This window comes from Rosa rugosa, chromosome 3 (genome assembly GCF_958449725.1).
Source record: "Rosa rugosa chromosome 3, drRosRugo1.1, whole genome shotgun sequence".
In the NCBI taxonomy this organism is placed as follows: domain Eukaryota; kingdom Viridiplantae; phylum Streptophyta; class Magnoliopsida; order Rosales; family Rosaceae; genus Rosa; species Rosa rugosa.
In genome coordinates, this window is record NC_084822.1 from 42414025 (window position 1) to 42429901 (window position 15877).

General features: G+C 37.2%; 2 protein-coding genes across 2 annotated transcripts; both read right to left on the minus strand.

The window, feature by feature from the left end:
• Positions 1-1426: 1426 nt before the first annotated feature.
• LOC133739895 (ethylene-responsive transcription factor ERF098-like) lies at positions 1427-2157 on the minus strand. Its single transcript, XM_062167713.1, has one exon. It carries the CDS (start codon positions 1970-1972, stop codon positions 1529-1531), a length of 444 nt encoding a protein of 147 aa, XP_062023697.1. The 5' UTR covers positions 1973-2157; the 3' UTR covers positions 1427-1528.
• A 2540-nt stretch (positions 2158-4697) lies between these two features.
• LOC133738580 (dehydrodolichyl diphosphate synthase CPT3-like) lies at positions 4698-9623 on the minus strand. The gene is made up of 5 exons (XM_062166140.1): positions 9491-9623; positions 9272-9374; positions 7702-7780; positions 7355-7542; positions 4698-5809 (listed from the first exon to the last, which is right to left on the minus strand). The coding sequence occupies exon 5, from the start codon at positions 5761-5763 to the stop codon at positions 4891-4893; it is 873 nt and encodes a 290-aa protein (XP_062022124.1). The 5' UTR covers positions 5764-5809; positions 7355-7542; positions 7702-7780; positions 9272-9374; positions 9491-9623; the 3' UTR covers positions 4698-4890.
• Between the last annotated feature and the right edge of the window lie 6254 nt (positions 9624-15877).

Genomic DNA, 15877 nt, shown 5'->3' on the forward strand with positions numbered 1-15877 from the left:
CAAGTTTTGATCAGCAAGTATGTCACTATAACATTGAAACAATGTATTGGAAGAAGCCCTAAAAGCTCTTAACAATGGAGCGTGCATCTAGCTGATTTAGGCTTGTAGTTGTACTAATTCGAAAGCACGATATTTTGCCATGTAAATCAATGTTCTTTGCTTATGTGATTCTGTTTGTTTCAGTATTAGCTCTACTTTGTGATCAAATATTTAGGGGAGTTTCTACCTTTTCTGATACTTCAAGGTTTACTAGTGTCGATCATCACATCTATGTGCACGATTTTGAGCCGTTAATTGATGTGAAACTCACTGTTAAAACCCATATGGATAGCTGGCCAAGCAAAATACTTAGTGTGGTATGCTGATATTAGCAAATGACTTCCTGGATATTTAATCACTGCAGAATAAAATAACAGAGAACTTGTTCAATAAGACCAGCACTGTTAACTCTCCAATCTCCATGTTTTACTTGACTTGATATCAAGATCTAGAAAGGGGGAAGAACCAAAGCAAAGTCCAAATCGAAAGGGGCCAGGAAATGATTTTCAATTCTAACTTTCGGTACTTAATAATAGTATTCTACTAACCAAATGGTTATTAAACGATCAAATCATATGTTTATCTTTAGGGAGTGGTCCTGCCCTTAAAAAATTACATTCGAATTCGTAATCAAGGACGTTGTTTTGCGTAATGTCAATAACAATTAATGATGTGTGCAAAGCAGCAAAGACAAAAGATTGATGAGAGCTCTATATTTTGTCACATATCAAATGAATATGTCACAAGCAGCAATGACATCTTTGAACAAGAAAATTATACGACACGGAGACGTCACTAAACCAGATGATCAGATTTATCATCTAAAGTAATTAACAGGGAAATACATACAATGGATGATGAATTTGGCTGCAGTTTTGTTTCAAATTACCAACAAGCTGAAGCTTCATGATGTTAGTAACCACCTGCAAAAATCCCACAAACCATGTCAATCAGTCACATATAAAATCGAACGAAGAGGGTCAACTACAATGAAGGGGTAAACAACTAAATAGGTTTGGAAGTTGCATTCAATTGTGACATTTGATATTCGTTTCACTACTTTAGTCTGGTACCAATTGCGCAGCACTGGCATCTTCATCTGCCGAAATGGCGAAATGTCCCCTGCACACAATCTCAGCAGTGAGAGGGTAGGCAACATACATCTAATCATTAAGCTGCTATGCCCAAATCACATATTCAAGGGACTCGTGTAAATTCGCAGTAAGATTATAGAGTCAAGTCAACCACGTAGTTTCTTTGACAGTTGCTCCTATTATTCAATGTGTTATTGAACACTTACGATAACAAGGCAGTGATTACCATTAAATATTAGTACTAAAACAGAACGGTAGACTAGATTGGGACAACCAATTTTCACACACAGTACTCACATGGGAATAGTGTTTATTTAAGCAAATTCACATGAATGACTCAAATCCCACATCAATGAAACAGAGTAGACAGAATCAAACAGCACAGAAGGAATTGACTATTGTACACCAAGTTCCACTCTCTTGCTATTGTTTTCAAAATCAAGAAGTTCCTCTAAAACCTTGTCATCTAGATACTCGAACACAAAAACTTCTTTTCTGGGTTCTGTTCTCATTGTCACTTCCATGTTATGCAGTGTTGAAGATGATGCTGTGAAAGATGAGGAAGTAGCAGCAGCGTAATCAGCATCTACAAAACCATGCTCACTAGGGAAATTGAGAATTGCAAGAGGACCCCTCATAGAGAAAGCGGCTTTGTCATATGCCCTTGCAGCCTCTTTTGCAGTATTAAAAGTCCCAAGCCACAACCGAACTCCTTGCCTTGTCGAATCGCGTATTTCTGCTGCAAACTTTCCCCATGGCCTTCTTCTTACTCCTCTGTACTTGACATATTTCTGTCCCTCCTCTTCTATCTTGTTGCTTTTGCTGGGATCTTCTTTCATATCGGATAGCACTAACTGAATGTGAATCCATTGGAGCCTCACTTTAGCTTTTATATTGGGTTCGAAAATGTACTAATTGATTAGAAATTGAAGTTGACAAAAGCACACCCACTGTACGATACCCTTTTAAAACCTGTGGAGATAGTTTATTGAGTACAAGGTAAAAGATGAGTAGTATAGGAGATGCCTTTCCAAGGAGGTCACTTCTGTGTTTATCTGGCTGGACTTTTTCTTGTAATTCTAGTCAAAGTTCAAAACCCCAGCAGGGCAGTGACATCATGAAGATTATGTAACTCCTTGCTTCATCATTGCACTAAGCTATTATGTATCAAGCAGTGAAATAGAGAGAATGGTGGTCCTGCTAATTAGTCATTTTTAAAAGGAAATAGTATTACAGAGGAGACAAAATATATCCTAGTTTTTATGTACGTTTTGTAAGAATGATGGCTTTGTTTTGAGGACCATAAAAGAGGTTAATATTGAGGTCATGCATATGCTTGCCTAATTCAAAATCACTTTGGCTTTGTTTATTAGCTATACTACATAGGATGGGAAATAAATCAATAAAAACTATATCATATGAGGTAGACAATTGGGACTGGGAAGACTTCAATAATTCAAGCATGCATGTGTTACATTTGTTCAAAATTTCAGTGAGGTCATTTAGCTTGCGTTGCTCTTACAGATCATAAGATGATGTCTTGTGTACTGGAAGTTCCTGGGTTGATGGTGGGGGTGAGATCATCTTGCTGCGATGTAAGTTTTGATCAGCAAGAATATGCTGCTGTCACAGATCGATGTCACTTAAGTATTGACAATAATCTGTAGAAAAGAAGCAACTAGAAACTAGAACAGAGTGGTCATCTACCAGCTTCAGGCTTGCAATAGTTCACAAAGCACAACTTGTTGCAGTTTATGCCACATAACTTGCTTGTAAAATGATTCTGTTTGTTTTCCTTCACAGCCTAAACTCATAACTTACTTAGTGCTAATGTCTAGGATGTTTATGAATACCCTGGTGACTAAAGAGTTTTGGTACTTTCAATCATCAATGTGTGCCTCGGCGACTTTGAGTCGCCGATTGATGTGATTTCGCCCTGTGACCCATATTAATGTACTAGTAAACACGGCAAAATTCTTGGTGTGGTGTGTGAAAGCAGTACGCCTGATCATTACTGTTGCAAATCAAGGAAAGCCTTTCCGTTGTATTCTAAATGTGGAATCGACAATGATTTAACGGATAATTTGTTCCACAGGGGTGGGTCAGCAATTTTAACCCCTCCAATCTCCCTTCTCGCTCTTTTTCCTTTTTTTTTTTTTTTTTGGTGGTGTGGAGGAGAAACTAAATTTCATCAAAACAAAGAACATGTATTCAAGCATATTTCAAAAAAAAAAAAAGAAAAAAAAAAGAGAGAAATACGTATTAAGCAAACTCCAAATCCATGGGATGTCAGCAAATCATTTATAATTTACTGCTGATTCTCTATTAACAAATAAGTTTTAATAATAAAATGAAAATAATGCAGCCAAATAAATTTTCTATGTTTAGGTAGTGGTCCGGCTGTTTGTCAGTAACAATGATGTGTGCAAAGCAGCAGAGAGAAAAAACTGATGAGATCAGTAGATGAGCAGTATACTTTTTTAACGTATCAAATGAATCTGAATATCGTCATACACATATATCAGCAATCATGACATATTTAAACATCAAAATCATACAACATGAAGACATCACTAGACCATGAAGTACATCGTTTATGTATTTCAAAAGGCAGGACATACAGAAGCAAGATGAGTCGCATGTTATGTTGTCATGGATGACTTTAGCTGCAATCTTGTGCCAGAATCAACAAGCTTCATGAAGCCAGTGACCTGCAAAAAGCCCCATCTCAGTCAAAGCTGAAATCATCAGAACATAACAATCAATTGTGAGCAGGTTTTGAACTTGCGACCTAGTTATGAATCACTTGTCTTATAACTTTTGTTTCACATTTACTATTTATTGCTTCACAAATCATGAAAGTTCACATACTGAAATTAGTCTAATACCAATTGTGCACCACTTGCATCTTCCTCTGTATGCATCAGTCAATGACTCAATGTCCCTAGCAAAATAAACACACAAAAATCGAAACAGACACAGACATCATCAACCATTTAAAGCAATGAGTTAACAAGGAATAAGTAATAGTGTGAAAAGGTAGCTGAAGAACTGACTAGTGTTAAGACATACCTCCTTAGGCATTCCTCTATTAAACTGTTACCTGTACCCCTAGATAAGCACAAATATCCAAGGCATCAGCCATCAGGCATGTATAGAATATTTTTTGCTTGATGCTTGACAATTCAATATGCCCTAGTGTTTTCAATAAAGTTATTGCAGCACAGAAATCCCAAGAGCATTTGTATTACACCACGTTTAAAGAGTAAGAACATGGAACTAACTAACTGAACCGGAGGAGTGACTCAGATCATATATAACGGTTTCAACCTACCTTCATGAGTCGACAAAAGCAGACGTGAACTACACGTCCCCATTTAGCAAATACAGAAAATTTAAAGTTGAAACAAGCCCACAAAGAAATTACCAAGTCAAGAGTTCAAGAGAAACCTCGAAAGCTTTATATGTTCTTGTGTTACAAAGAACAGTTATGAAATGTTTTGAGAAAAGAGTGGTAAGGAACTACAAATTCATATCATCACAGCCGCAAAATGTCAACCATGCAAATCAATATATCACAGACCAAAATCTATGCTACTGTGTTGAGCAAAAAATTCTTACAATACAGCTGATATCATTTTACAATCTCAGGTAAGAACTACAGGCAAGAGCACTAAAAAACTGTACCAGCCTGCATTTAATCTGTATTTGTTACACTGAATGGTAGTCCATTAAAAGCAGAGATCATTCAACAGAGTTATGACTGTTTCTTTTTTCTTTCCAGATATAAGCGGTTACACTGAAAGTTCAAGATTGCCCAAACAAAATGCCGAAATCCAATCTCAGGCCAGAGCACGGAGGGAGAGTACAAACAACAGTATGCACTCTGCCACAGAAGAAAGTTGCTCAAGCGGGTCTCCCCAGAAGTACGAATTAATATATCAGGGTCCGGAGCAACTGCCATATACATATGCCTTTCAATATCTGTCAATTTTACAATGTTTTCCCTTTCATCCTTCTCATTCTCTCCAAATTTATCTAGACCATACCCAGCTCCACTAGCATTCAATACACTAATTTCATTCCATTTTTCTTCACATGACTCTTGAACGGCATGCACAATCTCATCAGTAGATGTGTAGGCAATACATATTGATAGCACTCCTCTAGAGTTATTTGCAGTTGCCACCATAGCCCTCTCTGCAGCCAACCTGACAGGTTCGCTCAAGAGTTTTAGGTTCCCAATAAAGTGCACCTTAACTCCATAGCGATTAACTATGCTCTCTTCTTTAATTAACCCTTCAATTTTCTCCTGCATCAGGTCCATCAATGATTGAACCTCTTCAGGTTGCCTTTTGAAGTTCTCAATACTAAAAGCATATATTGTTACATATCTCACACCCAACTCATAACAGTACTTGAGCATGGACATGAGAGCTACAAAACCAACCCTATGTCCAGTCCCTTCCATCAACTTCCGCTTTTTAGCATACCTTCTATTTCCGTCCATGATGAAGGCAATGTGATGAGGTATAGGACGAGCACAAATCACAAGAAAAAGACATCTCCTTAAGAAACTAACTATGCTCCAAAAAATCTGGTTTGCTCTATTGCCACTGCTTTTCTCCATCCTAGAACCCTGTACAACTGCTGGGTTCTGCTATAATTTATATGACCTGTTAATTCATCATAAAACTTTAGTTCGGACTCGATTGAAAATACATGCTGCCCCAGAAAAATAAAAATACTGAAATCCCCAAATGTAGTTTAGTGTATTGCCTATGGCCAAATAGAAGATTCAGAAACACCATAGTATTCTTAACAGCATACTCACCATCCCTACTTTTAGAATGAGCCCCATAAACAAAAATACATCTCCTAGTGCTAAAGACCAACTTAGCATGGTGGAAAATTCAATCCAATTTGATAGGAACAAGGTACGCAAATGATTATAACTAAACTGCATACTACACTGCACACCCGAATCCCTCTAAATTTACTTATCACTTATCTGGTAGTTATGATTCATAAGCAGATGCATGTAGTGCAGAAATTGAACACCAGAAAATCAGATACAAGGCAGATAAAGACTAAACCAAACTTGGATATTTTACTAAAAATCAAAATAATTACACTGTGAATGTTAGGAAAGAGATTAACAACCAGCAAAGACCATAACTTTAACTGTGTTCTGCACTTCATATCATTCAAGAAGTCAAATTTGACATTAGCTTCTATGAACATATAAGAAACCGCATCAAAGACCAGCATGATTGAGCTCTAACTAGTAACTACTGATTGGAAATCACAGAGCCTAAACCCATCAAAATGCAACCTTTTTCAGGATTGCTTAAATCCAGGTACTGTGTTTTAGACGCATAAAGATTCATACTTTGGTTTTCGATTTCCCGGAGAAAAAACAGAGAATCTGAAAATCAGAGAGAAAGAGAAAGTTACCGGAGAATGTGAGGATGGAGACTCGGGATTCGAATTGGAGAGGGAGCCAACTGCAGAGTGGGATCTCGAGGAGAGAGACAAATTGACCTCAAGTGTGTGTGTGTGTGTGTGTGTACGTGTGTGTGAGGAGAGCCGAAAGAGGAGAAGAAGAGTTTGGCTCCCTCTCTGGTTGGAAACTAGAAAGTATACCCGCGCTTTGCTGCGGGAATACAGTTGTTTAAAAGAGGAATTGCTCTTGTAGATGATAATATGGTTGATCTTATAACATGGCAGAATGTTTATGCAAACTAATGAAGAAATTTACAAATTTGATTTGGTTTGAACTTATTGATTCTGATGGAGAAATTCGAGTAACATTTTTTAATTGAAGAGACAGCAGGGCTATGAGAACCCTTCTTATCCGGACTTTGCAACGGAGGAGTAAAGGCAGTCAAAGAAGAATTTTCAAAGAAGAAACGGACATTGTGTCTTTGGGCTATGGCAGGTGGATTCTTGGATCAAAGAGAGAAGGAGCCAAGGCAGTCACATTCAAGTATTAAACTACTCTGCTTTGGTGAATTGAAATTGTAAAAGAAAGATACAGGGTGCTTCCTCGGATTTTTGCAATTTAATACAGGCCAAAACAAAAGCCGATGCAAGATATTGACAGACCTCCACCTGACGATCAGGAAAAAGAAAATCCAGAATATAAAAACTATACATATGCTTTTTAAGCTATAGTTAAATGTGATTCAAAATTTCAAAGCAAAGGAGAATGCAGATACCAAAGACGTAGTGATCCAAGCTTTTGTTTGGCGTGTACTCATATATCAGCATCTTTTATTCCCTCTAACCAGATTCACATGGTGCTGTATTGCAGTAAGTGTAAGCTCGTTTTGAAACTCTTCAAGGCCTTGGTTTGAAGGTTTTGAAAGTCTTTTCAATGCTATTTGCTGACCCTTCCTTAATGTACCTAGAAAAACACATCAATTATTAGCATATTCCTACAAAGCACCAACATTTTGACTGTGATATGAAGTAAAGATTCTGCATTGCATTTCAAAATTTATATAATAATCGTCATTGATGCTACCTGGTATACTAACGTAAAAAATAACAGTGAGGCTTTTACCTTAAACTTTACTTAGCTTTGGCAGAGAGGTTTTCTCTGTTGCTGCTAAGTAATTTGCACTGTTCAAATAGAGCTGAGGCTGCATACAAATAAATGAAAAGAAGTAAGAAAAGAATATCGTATAAGCAAAATGTATCTGGATTAAATCCCCCTCACTATTGTTCTTTAGATTTGAATAGGTATAGTCAATTTAGAGATGATGAACTCTGTTGATATCCAGCATCAACAAAACCCTTAACAAATCAAAACTTTAATCTGTTCAAAAGCAACAGAAACAGAAAACAAATCAAAGCCAAATTAATCAACTTGCATTGTGATTTGTGCAGAATAGTACTATAGTTCAGGCCTGTATATGAAACCAAAACATCATACCAAGTGAGATTTTGCAGTGCAGACCAAGTATTTATGATCACTGATGCTAATTGATTAATTATGGTCGACCATTTCCTCACTTCTTATGATTACATAACAATTTAGTTTTCATCTAGATGCAAGGGAATAATTACATGGAACATAGGATCATCTAAATTATGCCTTCACAAATAAATGGTTGAAGTGACGAAGAAAATATGTATCTTCACAAAATGACCACAGAATAAACATAAAACATGGATATTGCTTAGAGCTGGAACTTAACCCCATTTCATGAATCTCTCCTCAGCTAATTAACTATCCTACTGTCCCAACTATCTAATCTAACACAATTCAGTATTTGCTCCAGAAAGTCCAAATTAGAAAATAAGAAGTGAACGAAATAACTGTGGTATCATCATGTTTTAAAGCATTACTCAACTAATATTTCTGTGAAGGGTGATTACTATAGTTATAGCTGGAATTCATTTTCAGCTTGAGCTAGCTCTCTGAGAATAGAAATAGCAAAGTAATTTCAGCATTCCACCATTATAGCGATATAGCAGTCACACTTGAATGAGGTTAAAAAATTGAATGGTGAAAAGTCAAACAAAATAAACAAATCAAAACTAAAAATAACGCATTACAGTTTCTCTTTTGTGCAGTGATACTGTCCAGCCATCTCACAGGCTCTACGTGATATCAATGAATTTGAAATGAAGTATATTTGTGGACTATTCAATGTTAGTATTCATCAAAGCTAAACAAAAAAAGAGGATGGAAATGGATGAAGAAAATGTAACAGATCTCTAAGAGGAATTTCCCCACATTACTTCTAAGCTTACTGTTTTACAGATAATAAGCAAGTCAGCTGCAGAATCCACAAATCTAGAAAACCAACTAAACAATTCCACGAAAGAGCTATAATCCGAAGAGTAGATAACGATTGTTAACAACTGTGAAACTACTTGCAGGATACAATTATGTTTTTCACTGGAAAATACAATTATGTTTTTCACTGGAAACACCACACTAATTCAGCCTCAATCTTTTCAATAATGGAAAACTGAAAACAACAACACTCAAAATGTGAAACACAATAACAATAATAGCAAGCAAAACCAGCAAACAAAATCAATGACAACCCAATATCCAAGTATTCAATTTTGAACCATCCAATCAAATATACAACCCAGAAAAATTTTCAAATCACAAATACCTTCCACTTGTGTTGTTTTAGTCAAGAGCTTCCGGTCTATCTCTTCTCCTTCTCTTCCTTCTTCCCCATTCTCTTCACCCTTTTTTTCGTCTCGCCTCTTTCTCTGTATTGCGTGAACACGAAAATCCGAAAAGAAAAGAAAAAAACAAAAACAGTTTTTATCGAGTGCTAAAACCGATCATCTCGAAGAGTCAATACCCTGAAAATTCAATTGCTAACCTTGGTTCTGCAGCAAAGACGGTGGCTTTGTGCTCGTCTGAGAAAACCAGCTTTTCGGTCGGCTCTGTTTTGGGTCGTCAACACAGTTCTTTGTGAGGTGGATTTTGACACACTACTATGTTTTACGACCCAAGGAGGGCAGAAGGGTCTTTTCCAGGCCGACGAACTGTTCCTAAGCCCCACAAACTGTTCCTCACTGTTGCCTTAGGAACAGTGGCACAGTGAAACTCAACTTTCGTATTCCCTACAGTTTTTGCAGTTCAATCCCCTATAATGTAGTCCCTTTGCTGAAGTACTCCCTCCCTCTGTAAGGTATATTAGATTGATATGATATGGAGTATGGACTTGACTTGTTAATATAAATCAATAATGATTACAATTGTTACTTTGGAGCAGTACAAATCACGAATCACTTGAAATTGTAACTTTAAGCCTCTGTATTCTGAGGATAACTATTAACAATAGATTGAGAACCATTGTCATGATCTTGAAACTTGTAGATCATAATCTTATGAATTAATCTAAGAGCAAGTTCACCCGTTCAGTCACCAGGTCACGGTCATCAAGTCACCAGGGCAGAAAACTATTCACTGCCACTGGATCTTTGCTTCCACCCGTTGGGTCAGGGTCACCAGTCAGTTACTATTCATTGAATATTTTATTATTATTTTTAGTGTAAATAAGAAATGTATGATCTAAATATATACTATTGATGAACATTTTGGAAATCCAACCAAAAAAAATTTTATAGGTAGAAAAATGATATATCCACCGATGACTCAATTTCTGACGATTTTTTTTTTTTATAACTCCACCGACAATTTATTTATAGGAAATTTTGGTTATATATATATTTTTTTTGTTACCGTTGTAATCTAACAGTTACTAATTACTATATATATATATATATATACAGATCCTATCCAGAGCGGAGCTCTGCTTTGAAATTAAAGTGTGAAGTTCGAGTTTTGGGTCACTTTAACGATCATCATTTTGGCTGAAATTTTGCAGAGATGATCTATACACTAGTACCTAAAAACTGAACGGTCGAGATGTGGATATGCGACCAAAAAGTGACCAAAAACTCAAACTTCACACGTTAATTTTCAAAGCGGAGCTCCGCTCTGGATAGGATCTGTATATATATATATATATATATATATTTTAACTTTATCTAACTCCTTAATCATTCACCATTAGATCACATTCATAATTAAAACCAATGGTCCAGATTTGTGGACCGTTGGCTTCACATTTTCAAGGCTCCCAATGGCTACAGGCCACGTCACCCACCCACATGCCACAACCTGACCAAATCCCCACTCCCACGCGCTGCAGCCTTGTTTTCGCTAGAGGACAAGCGACTGCCATGCACTTCTGAGTCCTGGCGCGTCTCCCCTCTCATCTGCTTTTGGGCTAGCGTGGCAACCTGGGTCACGGGCTCAGTCACCCTCCTGCCCGAGCTGCTGTCCTGGGCCGCCCACTGTGTTCTTGCCCCAGATCCGGTGGAAGGAGGAATAGTGAAAATCTGGTGTCCCAAGCTGCCAAATGTCGTGGTGCCCGGGCAAAACATAGCCCGGTGAACTTGCTCTAAAGACAAGTATTTATACTATTCGCCTAAGAATGCAATTGTGGTATTTACAAGGCACCTCATCATTGACCAGGGCCGGTCCTGACATTTTGGAGGCCTGAGGCAAACATTCATACGAATTTTTTTCCTATAATAAATTGAAACTTAAATACACTAGTAGCAATGAAAAAAAAGGAACAAAAAAAACATCTATATTGTATTCTTAAATTAGAAAGGACATTAGTAGAAAACCAGAAATGAAAAAAAAAAAAAAAAAAAGTGAGAGAACATTTTGTAGCAATGAGAAAAAGAAAAGAAAAAAAAATGTACTTAATACCAAGGTTCTAAAAAGCGCTAGGCACTAGTCGGGCGGTGACTCAGGGACTAGCGCCTAGGGGCCTAGGCGGGAGCTTAGGGGCCTAGGCGGTTTTTTTTTTTTAATTTTAAATTATTTTTATGACATATAATAATATAAATAACAATATTTAAAGTATAAAAATTAATTATAAATATAAAAATAGTCAAATTATAGAATAAATTAGGATTTACGACCGCCTAGAACCGCCTAGCCCGCCTAGTCCCCGCCTAGCACCACCGCCTAGTAGCCCAGCGCCTAAGGGAAACGCCTAGGCCAAAATCGGAGCGGTTCCTTGCCGCCTAGCGCCTAGGCGGCCGCCTAGGCCGTTTTTTAGAACATTGCTTAATACAAAAGAAACCAAAAAAAGAAAAGTAGAACTGTTTTGTTTCGAACTTGGGTGGTTTAGAAGGCCACAATGCGCACTTACCGCTGCGCTAGAGCAGCAACCACTTATTATGATGGCAAAGAATATATATAAGGTCGTAAGGAACTACAATATATATATATATATATATATATATATATATATATATATATATAAAATAAAAACTGTCGGAGGCCCGCCAGAGACCGGTGGCCTGAGGCGGCGGCCTCAGGCTGCAGCCCTCAAGGCCGGCTCATTGACAATGCACTAGTTGGCGATAAGTTGCAACATTTTTAGATGACTTCTGTCATATCTATTATACAATAAACGGTTTTTACTCCAATTTTCATATTTCTTGTTCGGAAGAATCGTTGAAACTTTCAGAACAGACTGTAGTCATCTTTTATTCACTAAAAAACATAAATAAGAAAGTGTCTGTTCCTATGATTGAGTGACCTCCTATTGGACCCCAAACTTGAAAACCCAAAAAAAAAGGACCCAACAAAGAAACTCATAGTCCAGTGTAAAACTAATTAACACCAAAATAACTGGGCTCCAATTTGCTCTGGACACCCAAAAGGGGGGCACCTAGAACTTGTTAAGTTGTTATGGTCATCGCCACCCAAATCGATCGCTTTCGTCAACAGCATTGGTCTTATCAGTTGTTAACATTAAGACGCCTCAATTATAAGTGTATAAGTTCTAGTAAAGAAATTTAAGAAAATTTTCACAAGGATTGAGTGTTCGTTTCTCTAGCTAAGGTATATGATAACCATGACTATCATGCTAGAAATCTCTGCAACTAGTACGAAGGTTGAAGATAAAGTTCAGAAAATTTTAACAGCATAGCATTGTATTTTTTTATTAATGAACTCTAATCAAAACTGAGTACAAGCTACAAGTATTTATACTACTCTAGTAAGCAAGCTTAGAGGCTCAGAAACTTCTAAATATATAAGCATAATAAATTACTCTAACTTGTCATAAAAAAAAAGATTACTCTAACTTAAGGATAATGTATTACAATTGTCATGAATTTTTTGGATCTAAAAACAGAAAAGGAATGCTGACACAGCTGCTGACTTACTGAAGGTCTATGAATCTAAGACCCATTCTAAACTTTCATACTTGATGAAACTATTAATACCTCTTGTTTTCAATTAGAGCCAACATCAATACATATCGTCATTGACTATAGGATCAAAGCAATTCTATTTCGGTCTCAACGGAGCCAGCTGAATTTTAGGCCATTTCCATTCCAACTACATAAAGGGCTAAAAAGCCTATTTTTTAGCCCTTTTGGTCTCCAACCCAAACAACTTAGGGCCAAAGTGTTAAAATTGAGGGCCCAAAGACTAAAGAGAGGGGCAAATTTAGTCCTCAAATTAGCTCTTTAGCCCTTAGGGGCCAAATGGATCAGAAATGGGAGGCCCATCTGTGGGTGCTGCGTGACATGTGCATGACGTCAGCAATTGCTGGTTGTTGATGTCATCTAGTCGTTGGGTTTTTATTTTTTTTTACACATATAGCCGTTGAGATTTTTTAATTTTTTTATAGCCGTTGGTTATTTTTTTTTATTTTAAAATTTTACACTATAAATACATATCACCTCAACCTTCTTTTTCACATCTTCCTTCTACTTCCTCATATATATCTCTCTATTCTAAATCCTTCATTTTCTCCCTATTCTTAAGCTCTCATTTATCCTTTCAAAAAAAAAAAAGCTCTCATTTATTTTTCCTGTATCGAAAATGGCTAGTTCATCAAAAAGAAGTGTGAATTATCTTTAAAAAAGCGAATTATCGAAAAGAAGTGATTATCTTAAAAAAAAAAAACATCCGGAAAAATATTTTTTATCATAAAAATAATTTCAATTACTATAGTAAAAATCTGATAAAAAATAAGAACATATATATATATATATAGTCCGGCTACACTAAGGACGTCCTTACCTAGCCTTAGGTACGGATTTCCGGTTTTCACCCACTTTCCGATCACATTTTCACATCTTAACCGTTCAGTTTTTAAGTCTTAATGTATAGATCACCTCTGCAAATTTTCAGCCAATTTGGTGATCGCTAAGGCATCAAAAACTGCAATTTACCATTATAAATACGAACGGTTCCGGTTCGACAGATTCGGTCCGTTCGTGTAAATTGCAGTTTTGGACGCCTTAACGATCACCAATTTGGCTGAAATTTTGCAGAGGTGATCTATACATTAGGATCTAAAAACTGAACGGTTAAGATGTGAAAATGTGATCGAAAAGTGGGTGAAAACACCAAATCCGTACCTAAACCTTAGGTGAGGACATCCTTACCTGAGAAAAATCATATATATATATATATATACAGATCATATCCAGAGCGATGCCTCGCTCTGAAATTTCAGAGCGAGGTTAGGGTTTAGGGTCACTTTTCGGTCGCATATCCACATCTCGACCGTTCAGTTTTTAGGTACTAATGTATACATCATCTCTGCAAAATTTCATCCAAATTGATGATCTTTAAGGTATCTAACTCGCTGAAACCAATGGACGAACTAAATATGTCCAACCTGAACCGTACTAGCTTTAAGGCAGTTATCAATGCCTTAACGACTATCAATTTGGCTGAAATTTTGCAGAGATGATCTATACATTAGTACATAAAAACTGAACGGTCGAGATGTGGATATGCGACCGAAAAGTGACCCTAAACCCTAACCTCGCTCTGAAATTTCAAAGCGAGGCATCGCTCTGGATAGGATCTATATATATATATATATATATATATATATATATATATATATATATATATAACATATCCAAAATGTTAAAATATATTTTAGGGATATAATTTAGCCTTGACGGGTTGGAGATGATTGATGTCACATCGATGAACAGTACAAAATTAAGGGCTAAAATTTTGCCCCAGGGCTATTTTTAGCCATGCCGGTTGGAGATGGCCTTAGCTCCAGAAGTGAGAAAATTTAGAAAACCCCAAGTCTCAGCCTGGTCTCTGTCAGACTTGGGGCAAGGGCTGGGGCCGCTGGGGTAATCTTTGGACCTGAGGCGTGGCGATTGGTCAGCCACCTAGGCTGAAAAATGACACATCTTAAGATTCTTGCATGTGGTAGACTGGAATCCCTAGCGTAGGGTAAGAGACTGAAACAACCACCAATTAAACCAATCAACCAGCTTGTTATTTGGGTTACTTGACATATATAAATTAGCATCCAACTTAAACTAATTATTTAAAGGAAAAGACTCTTTTACCAAAAAAATTTAATAAAATTTAGTTATTAATTTCTTCCATGACTACTTCATTCTCCAAACCTTCCACCTCAGAAATCTTTGTGCTAATGGTAGTGTCTGCAGCACCAAATTCACCAGAAGAGTCGACTTGGCTCTTCCACTTTCTAGGTCTTTTCACCTGCACCTCCGTCTTCAAAACACGAACATATTTGGGTTTGTTTTTACTTCCACGAGGGTGCCCAAGCTTCTTCTTCTTCGGCGACACTATTATTTTGCCATTCTTGTGTTGCAACATCAAGGTGATATTCTCATCCACCTGCAATTCAAAAGTTGGAAAAGCCAGATACCTCTTACCAGTCTTGGTGAGCTCAAAGGACGCTCTTTGCTTTGTACCCACTAGTGCAGCAAACACCGGATCAGATTTCTTCTCAACCTTCTTGGCAACCGGAATAATCTGCAATGGCAGCGTCTTGTTCACCGGATTGAGTGGCACCAAAGATGCCCAATTCTTGAAGAAGCTCACATCACCTATACTGGCAAGGACCTGTTCAGTACAGATATAAGCTCCAAACTTCTTGGATGCAGACGACCCTTCACCTCCCAGCGACGCGTGGACTTCCACAACCCTATGCATAACGCTCTGAGCGTTGCGCACTTTTAAGGCACAAATGTTAGCATTGAAGCCACCCTCAAGTATAATTGCCAAGTCATAGAATATGGGGATTAAGTAAGGATTTCGAACCCACGAGGATTGACAAATCCTTTCCTAGCTAAGGAAAACCTAAGGAAAACTAGAAAGAATGCACACAATTTACAAGTTCACAAAACCAAAACTCATTACAAGTTGTAGGAAGTGAATG